Source organism: Polistes fuscatus, unplaced genomic scaffold, assembly GCF_010416935.1.
Source record: "Polistes fuscatus isolate 324 unplaced genomic scaffold, CU_Pfus_HIC Scaffold10, whole genome shotgun sequence".
NCBI classification, from domain to species: Eukaryota; Metazoa; Arthropoda; class Insecta; order Hymenoptera; family Vespidae; genus Polistes; species Polistes fuscatus.
In genome coordinates this window covers 191,881-210,200 of record NW_025112998.1, presented here as the reverse complement: position 1 = coordinate 210,200, position 18,320 = coordinate 191,881, and the positions used below count along the sequence as shown (strand labels likewise).

The window sequence follows — 18,320 nt, the reverse complement described above, 5'->3', positions numbered from 1 at the left end:
CGATAGTAACCGAAGTAGACAAAGAAGGATGCTTTAAGTGTGTCTCGCAAAAAGTTTATTCAAGAAGAAGGTAGTGCGTGTCCCCTAAGCGTGAGAGTCCTTCAACGTTTTCCAGCTCACGTTAAACTTTCAAACGAAATATCGTGAAATTAATCTTGATGATATATTTATTCATAATGAAAATTAAAATATAGAATTTATTGTGTGTTGCAGGAAACAGTGGTAACAATAAAAAGTGTTTTCTAGAAGGAAACACGTTAGAGACCTTGGCTCGAGGTAATGCGATTTATCATTGAAGTTAAAGTGCTATGTGCGTATGTGTGAGGTAACTGAGAAGAAATACGATTAAAGAAAAAGGAAAAAAAAATGATGAAAAAGAAGAAGAAGAAGAAGGAAAAAAACAAATAAAATGGAAAAACAAAACTGCAAACGATAATCGAAGAAAGAGAATGAGGGATAGGGATGGTGAACGGACCACTGGAGAACGCTTGGAATTGCAAATCGCGAGAGTCCAGATGGACTGGTGCGGTTGTCCAAGGGTGAAATTCCTACGGACAGTGAGCGAGTCAACGAGCGGCCCAACTAACCAGCCAATGGAATAATATTTGGGTTACGCGAGCTGCCGTGAAACAGAGAAAGGGGGAGAGAGAGAGAGAGAGAGAGACGAACATACGAAGGAATGACGAAGAAAAGGAAGGAAGAAGAGAAGAAGCAAGAAGAAAAGAAGGAAGTGTAAAGAGAAAGGAGTAGTGGGGGGCTTGCAGTAGCCTCTTTATGCCTTTTAACTGTCCTCCCTGACAAGCCGCGAATGCGTTCTCTTTCTCTTCAGCTATCATTGAATTGCAGATTCGAACGAACAGATGGACACGTCCGCCGACGAACTTGCTGTACTTACGATCGACAAAAACTCTCGGGATCTTGGAAATCTGCCGGGTACTCGAATCGTCCCCTCAGAACTGTTAAACCAATCGACTTCTTTTCCTTTTACTGTTTTCAGACGTCTTCTTTCCTTTTTTAGACGCTATGTTGGTAGAATGTTCTGGATATAAAAAAAAAGAGTACAAGCATTTCGTCAACGAATTTTAAACTGTAATCATTTCTAATGGCAGTGTTTAACGTTCGATAGAATGATTTTCATCATTTCGTTGAATGAATTGTGAATAATTTTGTAATTAGCGTAGCGTATGATTAGTAAGATCCCTAAAAATTCGTTATCCCTAAAATTGTACTATTTTTCTTAAATCTTAATATACCATTTTCAATGAATTAGAGAAAACTATCGCACGTGAAAATTCATTCAGAACATCGTTAATATTTGACGTACCGTAGAAGCGCAACGTGTCGCGTGGGATCTTGAAAGGTTGGACTTAGAATGGAATTTTTACTCGCAATCTGGCCTAAATTCCAAGCGTCTGGTCTTCCTGGCTCGCGTGGCCGCTAATCTGCTCTTCTCAGACGCGTTTCGTGCGAATTAGAAGACAGCTCGAGCGAAGAGAGTACGTTGAAATATGTTTGACGTCGGAATCAGGAAGACACGAATCTCGGTCTGCGATCTATGCGATAACTTTGACGACTAATCGTTTACGTAAAGGAAAACAATGCACACCATAATGTTTGAGAAACCTAACGACTTCAGTTAAATTCATTCTCATCGAATCCGAACGATATTGTTATTAATTTCCTCCCCCCCACATCAAAAAAAAAAAATAAAAAAGAAGACATTAATGGTGCGATGCAGCGACGAATCGATTTCCCGTTCTCGAGAATAGTCCGTCTCTGGTATAATTTGACGATGGGCGTGGTCCCTGTGACAAAGTGCAACCCGTCAGACGTGATCTATCGCGCAACACGTGTTCCACATCTTTCGAAATTCTTCGGGAACACTTTTACGCGACTCCTCGCGACGTGCGCGCGCCATCCGAAAAAAGGCTTCTTCTTCTTCATCTTCTTCTTCTTCTTCTTCTCTTCATCGGTAGAGGATATATTTCCGCATGCATACGTTGTCACGGGGAATTCCCCCGTTCGTACATCATTATTAAAATCTCAAAGCTAACGCACGGTAACGAGTCAATAAATCAGAGTAAGTTTTAAATTAAACTACGAATCTTTGTTCTCAGCTCTGTTACGAAACAAATTCATTGTAATTAAACAATCGATTAGATTTTTACCGCATATGCGATAATCGTAACGTTGAAAAATACAAAATGCGAGAATTGAAAATGAAGAAACTACGAAAACTGAGTGACTTTTGTACGAGATTGATCAAAAAAGCTGCGATCGGAGGACGAAGAGAAAGAGGAGGGCCGGCAAGCTAAGAGGGAGTAGTTTATCGCTCTTCTACCTCGGCGTCTCGTTAGTGACTCAGCTCAGATTGAAAAAGCGAGCAATAAGAGAATCAACGAAACGTCGCGAAATCACAACGGGTGAAGCGGGCAACCAGCCTTACCGGTTTCCCCGAAAAAATTAATACGCGACCCGGGCCGATCGACTCTCTCTCTCTCTCTCTCTTTCTCTTTCGAATTTCTCCTCTTGCCACTAGAATCGAAGAAGAGAAGAGAAGAGAAGTCTCTCAGCTTGCCGAGAGTTGAGTGGTACCAGCAGTCGATGGACACAATCCGTTTGTTTCCTTTCCGATGGCCACCGTAAAAAGTGATCCGACTCGTCGACGGAATAAAACCTGATTCGACTTCGAGGACCGAAGCAGTGTTCCGTTCGGTTCGAAACGTTCTCTAAGAACGTTTCGTCAAGGAAAACGGTATAACGCGTGACTCTAATCAACGCTAAAGGTGGAAACCCTAATTGTCTAAAACTTTCCCGATAATTTTTTAACTCTATTTATTTATTCGTTTTATTTTTATACTTACAAAAAGAGAAAAAAAGAAAAAGAATAATAATAGAAATGATATCAAGTTGAGAAAGGAAATACGTTGATTTTTACGGAGAACGATTTCACGATTAGCGATGGGGCGAGTCGACGACAATCGAGTCAACCGGTTCGGTTTTACGACAATTCTATGACCGCTCGAACTTCGATCGTAATTAATTTGTTTTTCCCTCTTTTAGCGGTTCTTGGGCGCGCGCGAGAGATATGAAAATGCAATGGAGAGACGTTCGCGTGACTGAGCGCAATGTGCAAGGAGCTCAGGGAACCCGAGAGACCGGAGTTGCACGAGGTTATCGGTGTGCTTTGAGCTCCGTGAAATGTGCGCGCGCGCGTACACACACACACACTCATACATATACCTGAGAAAGAGAAAGAGAGAGAAAGAGACGTTTTATACGTGAGCGAAATACACGCGGTTCTGAAAACGGGAAAAGGAGAAACGGAGATACAAAAAGTGTTTAACCAAGACAAGGAAGGAGGAGGAGGAGGATGGTGAAACAGACAATTATAAAATGTATGGCGCTAAGAGAGGTAAAAAAGAAAAAGGGTTAGAAACGAGGAAGGTTGTGAGGGACGAGGATTCATCACGGTTCGCTACTTCAGGAAAATGTTCATCGTCTGGTCAAAGGGTTAAGTTCAAGGCGCGGGTTTCTTTACCTCTTCTTCTTCTTCTTCTTCTTTTTATTTTTATTTTACCCTCCTGCTCCTGCTCCTCATCCTCCTCCTCTTCTCTTTCTCTCATCACGTAAATTTGTGATATGTAACCTATCGTCGAGGTCTGCTGCGCTCTACCATACTCGACTGAAGATCGTTTGCGTTTTTCATGCCGACTTTTTTTTCTTTCCTTTTCTTTTCTTTTATTATATTAAATATATGATCTATAACGCGCGCGTACCTCTCTGTGAACCAACTCGTTTGGATTTCGACCTTTTGAACTGGGTGCTAACTAGGGTTTAATTAAATCAGAACACTTGCTGAGTTGATAGTTCGATACGATGTGACGTGTCAAATAATTTTCTCGCAAAATAAAATATATTTAACAAACATTATTATATATCGTAAGATTATATTATTACTATTATACAAAAAAGTCTACTATCGAGTTAAAAAGGAAAATAAAAAAAACATTCTATAATAAATCTAACGTTGTTGACGAAAAAAATAAGAAACGGCAAATCACGACGAATGAAGATTTCCGATCATTGACAGTGGACTGATAGAAACGAAATAAGAAACCGATGCTCGATACTATCGGATTTCAATCATTTTTGTCGTTGTTGTTCCGGTTGTATAATTTCCCCACCCTTCCCCACACCCCCACACACACTCTTTTCATTATTTCTTTTTTTCTGAAACATAGGTATCTCGCGGGAAGAATGTCTCGCGGTGGTCCGAGAAACTAGTACGCGTGGAAATTTATTCCGTTGAAGCGAGAACAACAAATTACACTCGGTAGTCGATCTCTCCTAATACGACCGGCTGGTATGTTCGTGCTGCTCGAGAGAGATCGGCATCGAGTTTTACGCCATAAGACATCGTCGGTAAGGATAGATCGGCAGGAAGAGAAAAGTAAATCGTCGCCAATCGGGTACGTCCCACTTTTCATGGGAAAAATCGTTACGTGTCAATTCGATCCTTTATATATATATTTTCGATAGGAAAGGAGATACCTTTTATTTCTTTTCTCTTTCTTTCTTTCTTTCTTTCTCTCTTTTTCTATCTTTTGTACTGGTATACCGGGTGAACCATACGTGTAACTGTGATACAACAAAAAAGTATCAAACGAAACTCGATTTTTTTCTTTTTTTTTCAAATAAAATGATATATTTTGTTATAGATACCCGTATAGTTTTTCTAATATAAAATTTTCGAAAATTATCTGGAAACTAAATAAATTTCTTCCCACACATTCTTTTTTCCCATCATCGAGTTATTAAGAAAGTGATCTGTTTTAAATGTCTCACCCGTTATATGAGAGTTATTGGAGTCACGTTGAAATGCGTTTTATGACTTTACAGGAGCCATCATTATCACTAATTTATGCTTATTTTATACGAAACTGTCCTTTTCGATCACGTTCGAATGATCACAAAACACACTTAGTAATGAGATAAACGTCTATGATTTATATTCACAATTAGAAAGGCAATTGAATTTTTTTTTCGTAAAATAATCTATTGCCTACTAACTTTCTTAATCTTTGATGTTAGATTATTTGATATTTTCGAAACAGATTTTATATATATATATATGTAGGTATCTTTTTTAATCGTAATCACGAGGAAGAAAAAAAATATATAGTATAATAACGATAAGATATCTTAAGAAGACCACCGTGGTAGTAGACTCGGAATGTTTTTCAACTATATTCTACGTTCCACGGATTATCTTTATCGCGAAAAAGCTGTCAATGAATTCTACGTCATCTTTTCTATGAATCTCTGAAGAAGAATGCGCGAAAAAAGTCGTCGAATAAGTTCTGAGATATTAAAATTCGTTCATCTAAGAAAGAAAACGTAAGAGAGAGAGAGAGAGAGAACACGTGAGATCGTTCTCAATCTCCTTATTCAGAATAATTCTAACATTTAAATGCCTTTTGTATACGACTTACGTAAATATTTGCACGAAAGAAAGAAAGAAAGAGAGAGAGAGAGAGAAGGTTTTTCCAATGAAAAACGTTCGACGTTTAATTTAACTCGATTAGAACGGGTATTAACAACTAAAAATACCGCAACAACTTATCAGGCAACGCCTCCAATCGAAATTTTTAATCGATCAAATGGATTTACTTCGCGTGTAAAAATTTCGAAAAAATATGTCAACAATTTTAAAGGGAAAATATAAACGAACGACGGCAAACGACTCGTTTGATATTTTTCTTTATTTTTATTCTTGTTTGAAAATACGATGAAAATATCATACGATAGAAATATAAAATAGTAAATTAGATATTAGAGTTTCGTAATTTGTTCGTCGAATTTGATTACTGTCGTTAGCATGTAAAACCACGATGATGACGACGATGACGACCGAGAATAGAATGCAACGCGGTTATTTAAGTATTAACGATATTTTTTCTTATTTTTTTTTTTCCTTCATCGATTAAATTTCTCAGCCCGAGGAGCGATAGATAAACGTAATATAAATAAATTCATGCGTAAGTGTAAATTCAAGATTTGACGTTAAAAACGGAACGATAATAGCCCTTGGAGGACTGACTGAGGAAGTTTCGTCTCGATAGGATGTATGAACGAACAACGGTCTCCACCTTTATAAAAGGATGCCGCAGAAAAAGTGTAAAAGAGCCTAATAAATAAGTTTGCCGGTAGTGTAATTAAAGAGTATAATTACACCTTACTTCTCAACCATGGCAAAGGCATACTACAAGTTCTTAACAAGTGTAATATCGATGAACGAATACGCGCATGCGTCGTCATATTTTTATGTACTTTCTTTGTCTCTTTCTCTCTTTCTGTTTCTGTTTCTGTTCATTCGCATCGGTAAAAGAGAGAGGAGAGAGAGAGAAAGTCATTTGAGCCCTGCAGTGAAAGAGCAGAAGGACGAATAGAAGGAAGAGGAGGTGGAGAGTCCCTCCTCCTTTAATTTATGTAGGAACCTAGGAAACACAGAACGTAAAAAAAAGCCCACAACATGTGACGGCGCAAAAAGCAACCGGAGCCGTTATAATTTATACGCTAAACGCCTTCTATCTGCACTCAGTGAACCGTTTTTACGCTCTCGTCCTGCGTTCTCCGCTATCGTGTCGGGCCACGTGTCGCCACAACAGTCTCTCTCTCTCTCTCTCTCTCTTCCTCTCTTTCGTCTTTTTATATTGGAATCAAAGTAGACTGTAATTCTTGATTAGAAAGGATCACAAGAAAGTAGTTACCAGAAATTGCATTCAAGATAAACGATCGAAAAAGATATTATTATAATCTTTACAATTATTTTTTTATTATTATTATTATTATTTTTCTAATATTCGATAACTAATTGTATTCTTATTAAAGATTAGTTTATTCATTTGTCGGTATATCGATTTTAAAAAAAAATAAAAATGTTGTCTGTAAAACGAAACAGATGATTTTCCAATGTATCATATTCCAATATATTTTTAAAAATAAAAAAAGAATAATTCGTAATATTGCGATATCATTATCATATAATGTTACAATTTAAAAGATCTAATAATACATCTCGTAAAAATAATATCATAAAATAACGTCATTTAAAAATCTTATCAAATAATCGATAAGAATTTAAAATGAACGTCACAACCGTTCCCTCGATTACAAAGGAGAGAAATGAGGACGTTAACATTCGAAAGATACTTTTATTTCAAATCCCCCCCAACGTCCCCTCCTTTTGTATTTTACTCTTTCTCCGAATTACTCGATTTCTTCTTCTTCTTCTTCTTCTTCTAAAGAAGAAACGAACGAGTTATCTCCGATCGGTTAAAGAAAGCACCGAGAGAGAGTCGAATCAAATCGGCGAACGAGATCGTTGCGCGGGCTCGTGTCGGGAAACAGTGTGGAACTTACATACGATCGGTCCTTTGCTTTCTTACAAAGTGTGAGAAGGTAAGAAGAACCAAGAAGAAGAAGAACCAGAAGAAGAAGAAGAAGAAGAAGAAGAAGAAGGTAGGAAGGATGAAGAAGAGGATGAGCAGCAGCAACAGCAGCAGGAGGAGGAGGAGGAGGAGGAGGAAGAAGAGGTGGTGGATGCAGAAAGAGAAAAATAATAAGAGGTACCGCGACGAGAGAGAGCCGGTGCTTTAAGGTTGTCCAGATCCCGCCAGGACGATAACGGGAGGACACATCGCCACCTCGGCGCGACGATCGTAAAACTTGGTCAGGTAAAGGCGCGGTTCGTTTGAGGCCTGCTGCGTCGAAGGACGGACAGGAGCTGCTTATAGGTTTGGTATTATAGTCAGGAAGAAGTTAACTCTGTCTGTCTGTCTGTCTGACTGTCTGTGAGAGAAGATGCTTTGGTTCATCTATCGGAATCTATCGGATTTCTACTATTTCTACTACTGTAGAGAGAGAGATAGAAAATCTCCCGTACCCTTCGGGGTGGTCTAAGCAACGACATCGGTTCATTAATCGTTCAAATACTCCGGAAAAATGTGAACAGGACTTAGCTTCTTCTTCTTGCACGATACGTTAATCCTTATCGTTTTTGAATAATCAGGGCTACTACCTTAGAATTAGGTTGTTCCGATAATTTTCCTCGATGAAGCGTTAAAACGTGTTACCGATGATTCAAAGTATTTCAACTATCTTTATTATTGTCAGAATTTTTGTCATTCCTTTTTTTTGGGGGGGAGGGGGGAAGAAGGTATTTAAAAGGATTAAGGTAATTCGACACCCATCGTCAAATATTGAGGTAGTAAACAAGGGAACACTTTTCTTTCTGATTATTAATGATTCTTATAACATTGTTGTTGTTTTTTCTTCTTCTTTCTTTCTTTCTTTCTTTCTTTTTTTTCTATAATTCGTAGGAATCAAGTTGAAACGAGTTCCGAGCTATCCGAGCAAAATAATCTCTGTCTCGGTCTCTCTTCCCTACTCTTCCTAGTTGACTCTCCCGCGAAGCGAGGAGAAACCGGTAGGCTGGAAGGGAAAAGTCCATGTTGTTCGTGGTAACACGATCGCTTTTTATCGCCATTATGACTTTTTATTGGGCACGGAAAGGCGCGGTGACATAATACGATACTGACTTTCAAAACGGTCAGAGTGGAAAGAAGAAAAGGTAAAAGGAAAAAGAGAAAAGTAACCTGGAAGAAGGGAGTGGCCGTAAGAGAGCAACGGATTCTGTTCGAGTAATAGTGAGGAGGACTCTGAAGAAGAAGAACAACAACAATAAGAGGAAGAAGAGGAACAAGAAGAAGAAGAAGAAGTGGAGCTCCCGTAACGAGAGACGAGAGTGCTAATGAAGGATAGCTACCTTCTTACGGGCTTCGACCTGCACCTGTCCTCCTCCTTCTCTTATTCCAGTCTTCGACCTTCCCCCCTCTCCCTCCCCCGTTGTTTTCTCTCTCTCTTTCTTCCTCCTTCGTCTTCCTAAATTTCTTCACCTTCCGAAGAACCTACCCAAGAATTTATAACGCCAGTCTTTCTGGTCCAGGTCAACTTTTGACACTTCCAAAAAAAATATGTTTATCATTTTATTGCCACGTATCGGACATGTGCCAAAACTCCACTTAGTTTTCTTCAGTCTTGTTAACTTCAAGTATTTTATCTATTGCAGCAGCAAAACTTATACGATTCTTTTGATTATAGTAACAATGATATAATATACGTGTATCCCTTTAAAGGACTACGATCGCGATGAATTCTTTGAACCTTTTACTAAAGTTCTTTAAACATATAGAAACGTGAAAACAAATAATCTGATGTCCGTATGAGCCAGTTACGAGTAAACTTTTCGAAGCAGACACTCAAAATTCCTCAGCGACTTTTCAATACATCCGATCTGTTGCGGTCGGTCCTCCTTTCTGACACTAAAATGTCGTTTATGACTTTATTGCCTTTTCTTCGGGACGTTTTTATTCCGAACATCCTCCTCCTCCTCCTCCTCCTCCTCGTCAGCCGATTCGATTTCCTTCGTAACGCGCAATCGAACGTCATCCTTTTTCTTTTCCCTTTCTTATTTTCTTTGACAGAAAGAAGGAAATATTCGGGTCCATTACGGGACACTCGAAATGGGAAATAAATTCTGAAGATCCATGATATACCACTCGGCTCATTAATGACAGCGCACGGTAAGGTATGGGCGCCGTGAATAAACAAAAAAATAAAAAAAAAATAAAAAAAATCAAATATAAATCATCCTTCTCTCAAAAGTCCATGTCGCATTTGAATCATTAGCTGGAAATACGATAGCAATGTTCCATCCTGTTAAATACTATAAATTACCGTTGTTTAACACGTGGATTTACATGCTTTAAATCCTGAAGAGAAAGGCATCGGGGCGTCCTGCTGCTATCTCTACCTTTGGGTTTCTCTCGTTAGCGATTAAACGAACGACAGATCGAAAGATTAAAAGATGACAAAGATTGTATCGACGAAAAAATCATAATGATTAAACTATATCCTTATCCTAATTTTGTAAAATAAACAAATCAATTTCCAACGTTCCACCGACCACATAAAAGATAGAGATAAGTAGGTGTATATGTACATATACTTACATACGCACATATATATTCACGGTAAGTAAGGTTCGCAAAGAGTCAGCATAGTATTCTCGAAGTTCTCGCATCTCTTCCGATGGTGAGATAACGGTGAGCAAAAGCTTAAAGCCCTTGCGATCGTACGCAAGGTCGATCTCTACGGGCGGACAGGTTTCTCGCAGGATGAGAGGGCATAACGGGTGGCGTACGAATACGCACGAGAAAGGAGGTATAAGGAAAATAAAGTAGAGAGGAACGGAAAGGGAAAATAAAGAGGAGAACAGAAGAAATAAGAAGGTGGATAGAGGATAGAGTACGAGAATGAGGGGGACCAAGAGAAGACAAATAAAAAGAAAAGGTAGAAAAAGAAAAGGCAAGGTTTTCTACCCCGAAACCCAGCAAGCAAGCAAGCAACCAAGCAAGCAGTTCTCTTTCTCCATGAGAGAAAGAGAAATCTGCTCTAACGCACACGCCTTGCGAGCGACGGCCGACACGAGTTTACTTTTATTTAAACGTTCCTTCCTTTTATTTAGGGCCTGACCCCCGAGAGACACTCATTTTGCTCCTTTCCTGCCCGGCGCTGACCGGTGTCCACCCGTTCCCGGTCCCTTGAATTAATAGCCCCGCGTTTTTCCTCGTGTTGGCTAATATACGCGCGTGCGCGCGAGCGCACTCTTCTAAAGAGAGAGAAAGAACGAACGAACGAACGAACGAGCCCAGGGCCGCGTTAAAAATGCTTCGCTTCTGCCCGCCGTTTTCTCACGGCAAACACCGAAACGCACCGACAGCGTGCTTTATTGCCATCCCACAACCCCATCTTCTTTTCTCTCTTTACCTTTTTTCTCTCTCTCCCTCTCTCTCTCTCTCTATCTATCTTACACTAAGCTCGTTCTTACACCATCATACGAGAAAACTCTCTTCTAATGTTGGTAACAATTAATATTTAATATTTTATCTTAAGTTCTGCAATGTTATGGACCGTTTATTTCGAAAATCTTGTAAGTTCGTTTTTTAGACGAAAACACACACATCTATAATCTTTATAAATATAATATCAAAATCATGCGTTTTTTTTCTAAATTTTCTTCAAAATTTGATTCACATTATTTTCATACTAAATGCTTCGTTTATATATAAATATAATATTTGTAAAATCATATCCATTTACCAAGCTGAATAAAAATAAATTATAAATAATTTTCGTAAAAAAAATATTTATTCAACAATTTTGCACGATCTTGATAAACGATTTGAAATCATTAAATTTGTAGATTGAAAATAATGATTCGCATTAAAATGTGCATATTACGCTTTAAAATTGAAGCAAACGGTTGCAAATGTTAACTCGGACTACGATCTTACCCCTGCGATTTACATTTTATTAATGATTAAATAGAAACTATTTTTAATTAATATAGATCGTATATGTCTCTAAGTAATTATGTTAGGAATATAGTATTTTACATTTTTTACTACTTTGTTTTACGTCTATACGTTAATGATCTTTCGCAAAAACGAATGATTAATTGGTCAAATAATTAATTAAGACAACTACAAAGTAATATTACTGATCTCTATTTAATTCGATGATATCTAAGCTATTCATTCAACATCTATTTTCCATGTAGCGTATGCACGTATTTAATAAATCAATGATTTTTATAATTATCGAGATTCTCGAAGGAACACAATAACTGTTAATCTTACGTTGAAATTTATCAATAATATCAAAAACTATTACGATTAGTTAAAAAACGATATGACAACACTAATAAGCCGATTGATTATCTATAAAGATTACTAATTAAAAGCATAAGTTATTATTAACATAACATATAAGTCATTAATTTTGATTTGTGCAATAAGTAAATGAAATTTTTCTATAAACATAATGTTTCATCTATTTCTTATTTCATTTCTTTCTCTGGTCCACGTTAACAGATATTTTGCTACTCTCTCTCTCTCTCCCCCTCTCACTCTTCATGAACGTAGATCTTCTCTTCGACGCTCATTAACATATTCGTTGATTTATATACCATAGCGGTAAGTAGATTAAGATAAGGTGATAAATAGTTTAAGTGGCCCGTCGGCGCGATACTTCACAACACGGATTTATAACGCATATATGGGGAAGGTGGGGTAAGACTCGAGTTAAATCCACTTGAAATGTTACGTTGAGTTAGCTCAACGACAAACAAACAAACAAGGAGTAAGCCAGTTTGTGTGTTGATCGTGTTAGATCGCGAAAAAGATTGAAATCGAAAAGGATAAAAAAAAGAAAACAAAACTAAAATAATAAATTAGAATATAAATTTCGTTATAATATATGAATATAAATATAAAACTATGTATAGAGAGAGAAATGATATTCATATTTAACTCGATCGATCGTGTCATTTAATAAATTCACGATAAAATGAGTGATAATGCGAGTAACATTATTGCGATAATTATTATCGTCACGGAAGCGACTAATTAAAAGAGATTTTCCGTTGAACGATAGTTTAACATTTGATTATGTAAAATTTGTCTACTACCACCAACACCGCGATAGACACGTTTCTCGTCGAACGATCGTTAACGATCAAACCCGAGATCCTTCGTCGATTTGCCGATTTCAAGAATCGATTATATACCTACATTTCCCGGGGATTACAAGTGAACGTATTAATGCGTCACGCCACGCTAACTCATGGAGTAATACAAGATAAGAATTTATCGTACCACTTAGACTTATCAATTGTAAGTGAAATTTAATGTTAAACCGATAAAACGCGGCCCGACGCGCCTTTAAAGATGCCGTGCATTTTCGAATAACGAAGTATCACTATCCTTCCCTTCTTCTTCTTCTTCTTCTACTGCTGCTGCTGCTTCTTCCTCTTCTTCTTTTTTATTCTTTTTTATTTTCTTTTACCAAAGGAAAGGGTCGGCCCTTTCGTAAGAGTCATAAAATACGAGAAAAAGTATTGATAACGAAATTGGACCGATCTCATCTTTCCTCATATTTTGCTAAATTTTAATTCGTACGATTGGTATAATATTAATACTAACGAGACATTTCACAAAATCGTATGTATCGTTCTCGATAAGAACGAACGAATTACAAAATTTATGTAAGCGATATAAAAAAATAAAAAATGAAGAAAAGAAAAACCATGTAAGTCATTTGCCACCAAGGTCGTGAAAAAAGTTTTCGAAATAGAGGGGACTTAATATATATATATATAAAAATAAAAGAATTAGAGGAAACAAAGAAAAAAGGAAAAATCCTGAGATACGAGGAGATAAGGAGAGAACGAGATGAGAGAAAAGAAAAGAAAAGAAAAGAAAAGAAAAGGGACAAGTAAAAAAGACTCGAGGACAGGAGTAAGAGGCAAAACGGTACTCGACACCCTGTGGTGTACGGATGAGCTTACGGATGGGTGCACCAGAGGCTAGAAACACGCCTGACCTCCCAGCAGACAGATTAAAATGATGCAGAGGCTATCTACCCCTCCTAAAACTCTTCCTCCTCCTCCCCCTCCTCCACCTCCTACTTCTTCTTCTTCTTCTTCTTCTTCTTCTTCTTCTTCCTCGCTCTGCCTAAACTATTTCAAGACTCTCCGAGTGAAACATCTTCTCGCCTCGCTTTTCTACTGTGTTTGTAAACACGCGAGATTTGCCTTTACGAGGCTAACATTTACGTACTTCAAAAATTTGCCCATGCATGATAACGAATGCATCATCATTATCCTCGAATTTGAGATGTATAGGAAAAAAAGGGGGGAGGGAGAGAGAAAGAAAAGAAAATAAACAAAAATAATGTACATCGGAGTTTTAGTCTCCCGAAGTTGGTTGATATTTTTAGACGCACCTGTCCATGATCTTTGGGATCACCAATGTCTCCTGCTGTGAAATCGATAAAGTACATTATGTGAGTTAATATTAAGTCATTGGATAGGTGCAATGTGTCATAAGCGAGGTGAGTACTCGTCTAACGAGATTCCACGATCTTTGTACACCTCTGAATACTGATAGGGATGATGATGATCAAGTTACGACTATCGGGAATATTGCATCTTACATTTAAAAGATGTCTATATTCGTTGCAAGACAAATTTGGAAAGGTGGATATTTCAGAAATATATAATTTGTTAATAGAGAAATATTATCTACGTTTTTGTCTTCCATCTATCCTAAATGTTCTCATAGAATTGGGTCGTCCTAATAGTGTTTCGTTATTTTACTGCTATTATGAAATATAAAAAAAAGTATGCAACAGAGAATGGGTTGTTTATTATTTAGATAAAATAACGTTAACAAAAAATATTGCTCGTGTCAGACTTATTTTGAAAAAACGAGAAATTTTAGGGACCACCCCTAACGATATGAATTACAATAAGATTATATTTGACATTAAATTATAATAAAATATGAGATATATATACATTGTATTTTATCGTGTGTCTACAAGATACCTAAAATGATTTAGCCAGAAGAATTTTAAAATCCTCCGTGACACTTTAACGTTGACGCCTTTAGGCGTTATAACGCTGTTCCTAATCTTTATAACGATGCTTTGTTTAAAGCGTTCAAGCTTGTACTCTTAACGCGATACACGTTACCCACGCGATACACTTTTGAATAATGATACCTGCCCATAACGATCGCTTGACATCTAAATTCCCAGCACGATTCGATTCCTTTCACTCGTTAGCGTTAATCTGACATGCTGGAAATACCGTTCCAGTTTGTAAAATATGCTCTAATATATCTACAGATATACACACTATCTTTCTAACGTATCATACGATTTTTTCATCGCATAGTTTTAATGCTATAAGTACGATTATTACTCAAAATTGCGAAAGATTGATAGAACTCTTAAATCGTTTAACGTACCTTATAATTTACTCAACGATTTTATTTTATACGTTAACCGACAACAACAAAATCATACACATTTAACTCGACTCATAAACAAAACGTCATTTTTCGAAACATAGTAACTGATCAGACTAAGAAAAATCGTGTGCATGGTTTAAATGATCTAACTTTTATATTTACCTACCCTCGTAATAATTTTCTAACGATTCCTTCGAAAAAATTAATCTAAAACGGTCAATAACTTCATCGAACTCATAATCGTAAATAACAAATCTAACGTAGACCTAATTCTTAAATTTGACATAATTAATATTTTAACTGGAAACAAATAAAATCATAGTTATACCAAAGATGTGATACTTACCCTGTCGTACTGATGCGTCGCCGTGGCGGAGGAAAATGGTTGAAAAGGTGCCGGCCTAGCCGGACTGTGATGGGCCGCATGAGGATTCGCATGCGGGGCCGCATGGGGGTGGGTCGGGTGCGGCGGCGGCGGTGCCCTCGAATAGAGGTAAGGATGATAATATTGATACATCACCTCGGAGCAGCTCATCACCCCGCCCGGGCTTGGCACCCCAGACCCGGCCTGCCGACTTGCGTACCCGAACGTCGCACCACCCGTTCTAATACCACCACCACTTGGCTCCTCCACTCTCTCTCTCTTCTTCTCTCTCTCTCTCTCTCTTTCTCTTGATCACCTTCTTCTTCTTTCTTTCCTTTTCTTTTATTTTCTTTGTCTTCCTTTTTGTCTTTTGTTTCTACTTCTTTTTCCTCCCTTTATTTTCCTTTTTTTTTTCTTTTACATCAAGTAAAAATTTCAATCCAACAACCAATAACAACCACGTGCACCGGACAACTTCAGTTAGCTACCCAACCTAACGTCCTAATTTATTTAGCAATTAACAAGGTGAGCAATAAGTTTGGACGATGAAGAGTTACGCACTTCTCAAATGTGATTACAATTATCGTCCGTCGGCGAAGAAACGTTTTGACAGTTTCGAACTTTCACTCAAGACACTGCTATCGGAAACGCAACAGTTGGTATATATGGTACCATCATCGTTGTAGTTGCTTATTTCGTCTAAGGAGAACATTTAAAGGATCTTAGCACAAATGTAAAAGCTGTCATGTCGATTAATCGAATAGCCAAGCGATGAGAAAGAAATTTTTGCGGAGCTTGTCAAGGTTCTCGTTAAAGCGCGGGAAGATGGATCCACCTTTCTGACGTTTTTGACGGATAGGAGGAAGGAAAGTAGGAAGATGATTAGATCAACACACGTTTTAGACTTTTCTCTTCCTTTGTCAGGATCCTAATACGAATGATCGATCAACATCGATCTCTCCTTTTTATTCTTCTTTCGAAAACTGAAGAAACACGAAACTGTCTTGCCGAGTCAGACACTCCTGACAAGCTGTGACACCTTCAAATCGTTTTAAAAGACCTCGAAAATGATCACGTATACTCCGAGCATTATCACTCTCACTTCTCACGTTCGTGCGTATCGCACGTTGATCGTTTCCCGTTATCGAGTAAGAAAAGAGATAGACCAAGATTACCAAAAAACACGAACGAACGAACGAAACGTACGTACGAACGAACTGACGAACGAAGCACGAAACACAGGAACGCGAGATCTGCACGAGTTCAACGGATAGAGATAGAGAAAGAGATAGAGAGAACGGAACGGCTGTCTCCAGATTGCACCGCTGGTGTGTCTCTGATGGGCGAACACAGACTGAACCCCCCGAACCGATCGTTGGGCACCCTCTCCCTCGTCCCCTAGACTCGTCCGCCGTCTTTTTCCAACTCCATGGTCAGGTTCCTCTCTCTCATTCTCTTTCTCTTCCTCGCATCTCCCTTCTCCCTGCTCGCAACTCTTTCTCTTTCTTTTTCGTGGCCGTGCGTGGCACGTATTCTCCACTCCTTCTGCTCGCTGGAGGGTCGGAAAGGTCTCTTCTCCCTTTCCCTTCCCTTTTTCGATCAGCCCCTTTCAGAGAAAGAAGGGGTTACGGGCAAAAGGAAACGCCTACTGGCAGTCCCAAGCTCGGCCAATCAACGAGCGAGAATCAGTCGTCCAATGAGGCGTCAGTTGCCACTCCTACGTACCGTCGTCTCTGTATTGATCCCACAATGAACCCGGACTACCCAGCACGGTATTAAGAAGTTCCTACTCGGGTTGAATCCTCCTCCTCCTCCTACCCTTCGATACCCACACTCTAACCCTATCTCTCTCTCTCTCTCTCTCTTTCTATTTGCTTCTGATTCTCTTTCTTCTTCTATCTTTCCATACCCAACAACTTTGCCTACCACCCTTCTCGTTTCGTCCGGCTTTAACCATGCTTCGAGTCGCTTTTTCCCAACAACCCCAAACCTTATCCACCTTCTTTCTCCCTCCCACCCTTTCAACTCCTTTATCTCTCTCTCTCTCTTTCTCTTTACTCTCCAACGCTAGCAACGAACTCGGCAAGCCGCGCGCATAATGAGTCTTAATTAACAGTTTCGCGGTGTTTCGGGAAGCTTAATTTGCTTCGCCAAGAGAAAGAGAGAGAGAGAGAGAGAACAGTGAAGGTTGCCTTGGTAGGGAGGCAGCATGGTAAAAGAGATTGGAGGATGAGAGCGAAAGAGGGTAGGAAACTCCGACGAAGTCAAGCTGGTTAGGAATTTTCTTAAACTCCTTGGAAAATCAGGTTTTTCCTGTTGAGAAAATTGGTACGTGACTATGAATCTTCTGCCAAGCGAAAAGTATCCCGACACCTTCGACTGACGATTCATTTAAGAAGAAATGGGTCAAGCCACAAGTTGCACCATCCCCCATTGTCCTTTGATACGCGCGATTTAATTTTTGATATTTAAAATCTCAATTAGGAAATTAAATAATAATTGCATCGGTCAGCACAAGCTTCATTATTGAATTTTTATTCAATTAATATTTAATTTGAATCAAGATAAAATAGGTATAATTATATACATTACACGACACTACTATTCCGTAATAATTATCCCCCTTTTGCTACGTATTCCTAAATGTATTTCTAACTTAATTACATTGTTACATATCTTCATATTTCTCACTTTCTCCATAAACATAAAATGTCAAAATTAACGAACAAAATGAATCGAAAGTGTCATAATTATTGAAACAAATAATGTTTTCTATTCATGAACGAGAATCACAAGATATTTTATTACCATTGTCAAACTACGCAATTTATAATCTGGTCCAGTTTGCACGAAACGAATAATCCTAAATGTTGAGACGTATCTTTGTCCTATCGGTGACGCAACACTTGACCGTGGCAAATGTAGAAGACCGTGGCTAATCCGACGTGTAATCTAGCTGGTCTTTATCATCAGGGAGTGTCGGACAAATCCAATAAACCGTCGAGGAGCGTGAA

General features: G+C 38.4%; 1 protein-coding gene across 1 annotated transcript in view; it reads right to left on the bottom strand.

The window, feature by feature from the left end:
* The window catches only part of LOC122525768 (protein vestigial), a 56,442-nt gene extending 40,839 nt beyond the window's left edge, over positions 1-15,603 (bottom strand). Inside the window, exon 1 of the mRNA XM_043648699.1 lies at positions 15,289-15,603. Within this exon, the coding sequence (XP_043504634.1) occupies positions 15,289-15,477 (189 nt within the window). The 5' untranslated portion in view covers positions 15,478-15,603. The remainder of the gene's footprint in view (positions 1-15,288) is intronic.
* Positions 15,604-18,320: the final 2,717 nt, after the last annotated feature.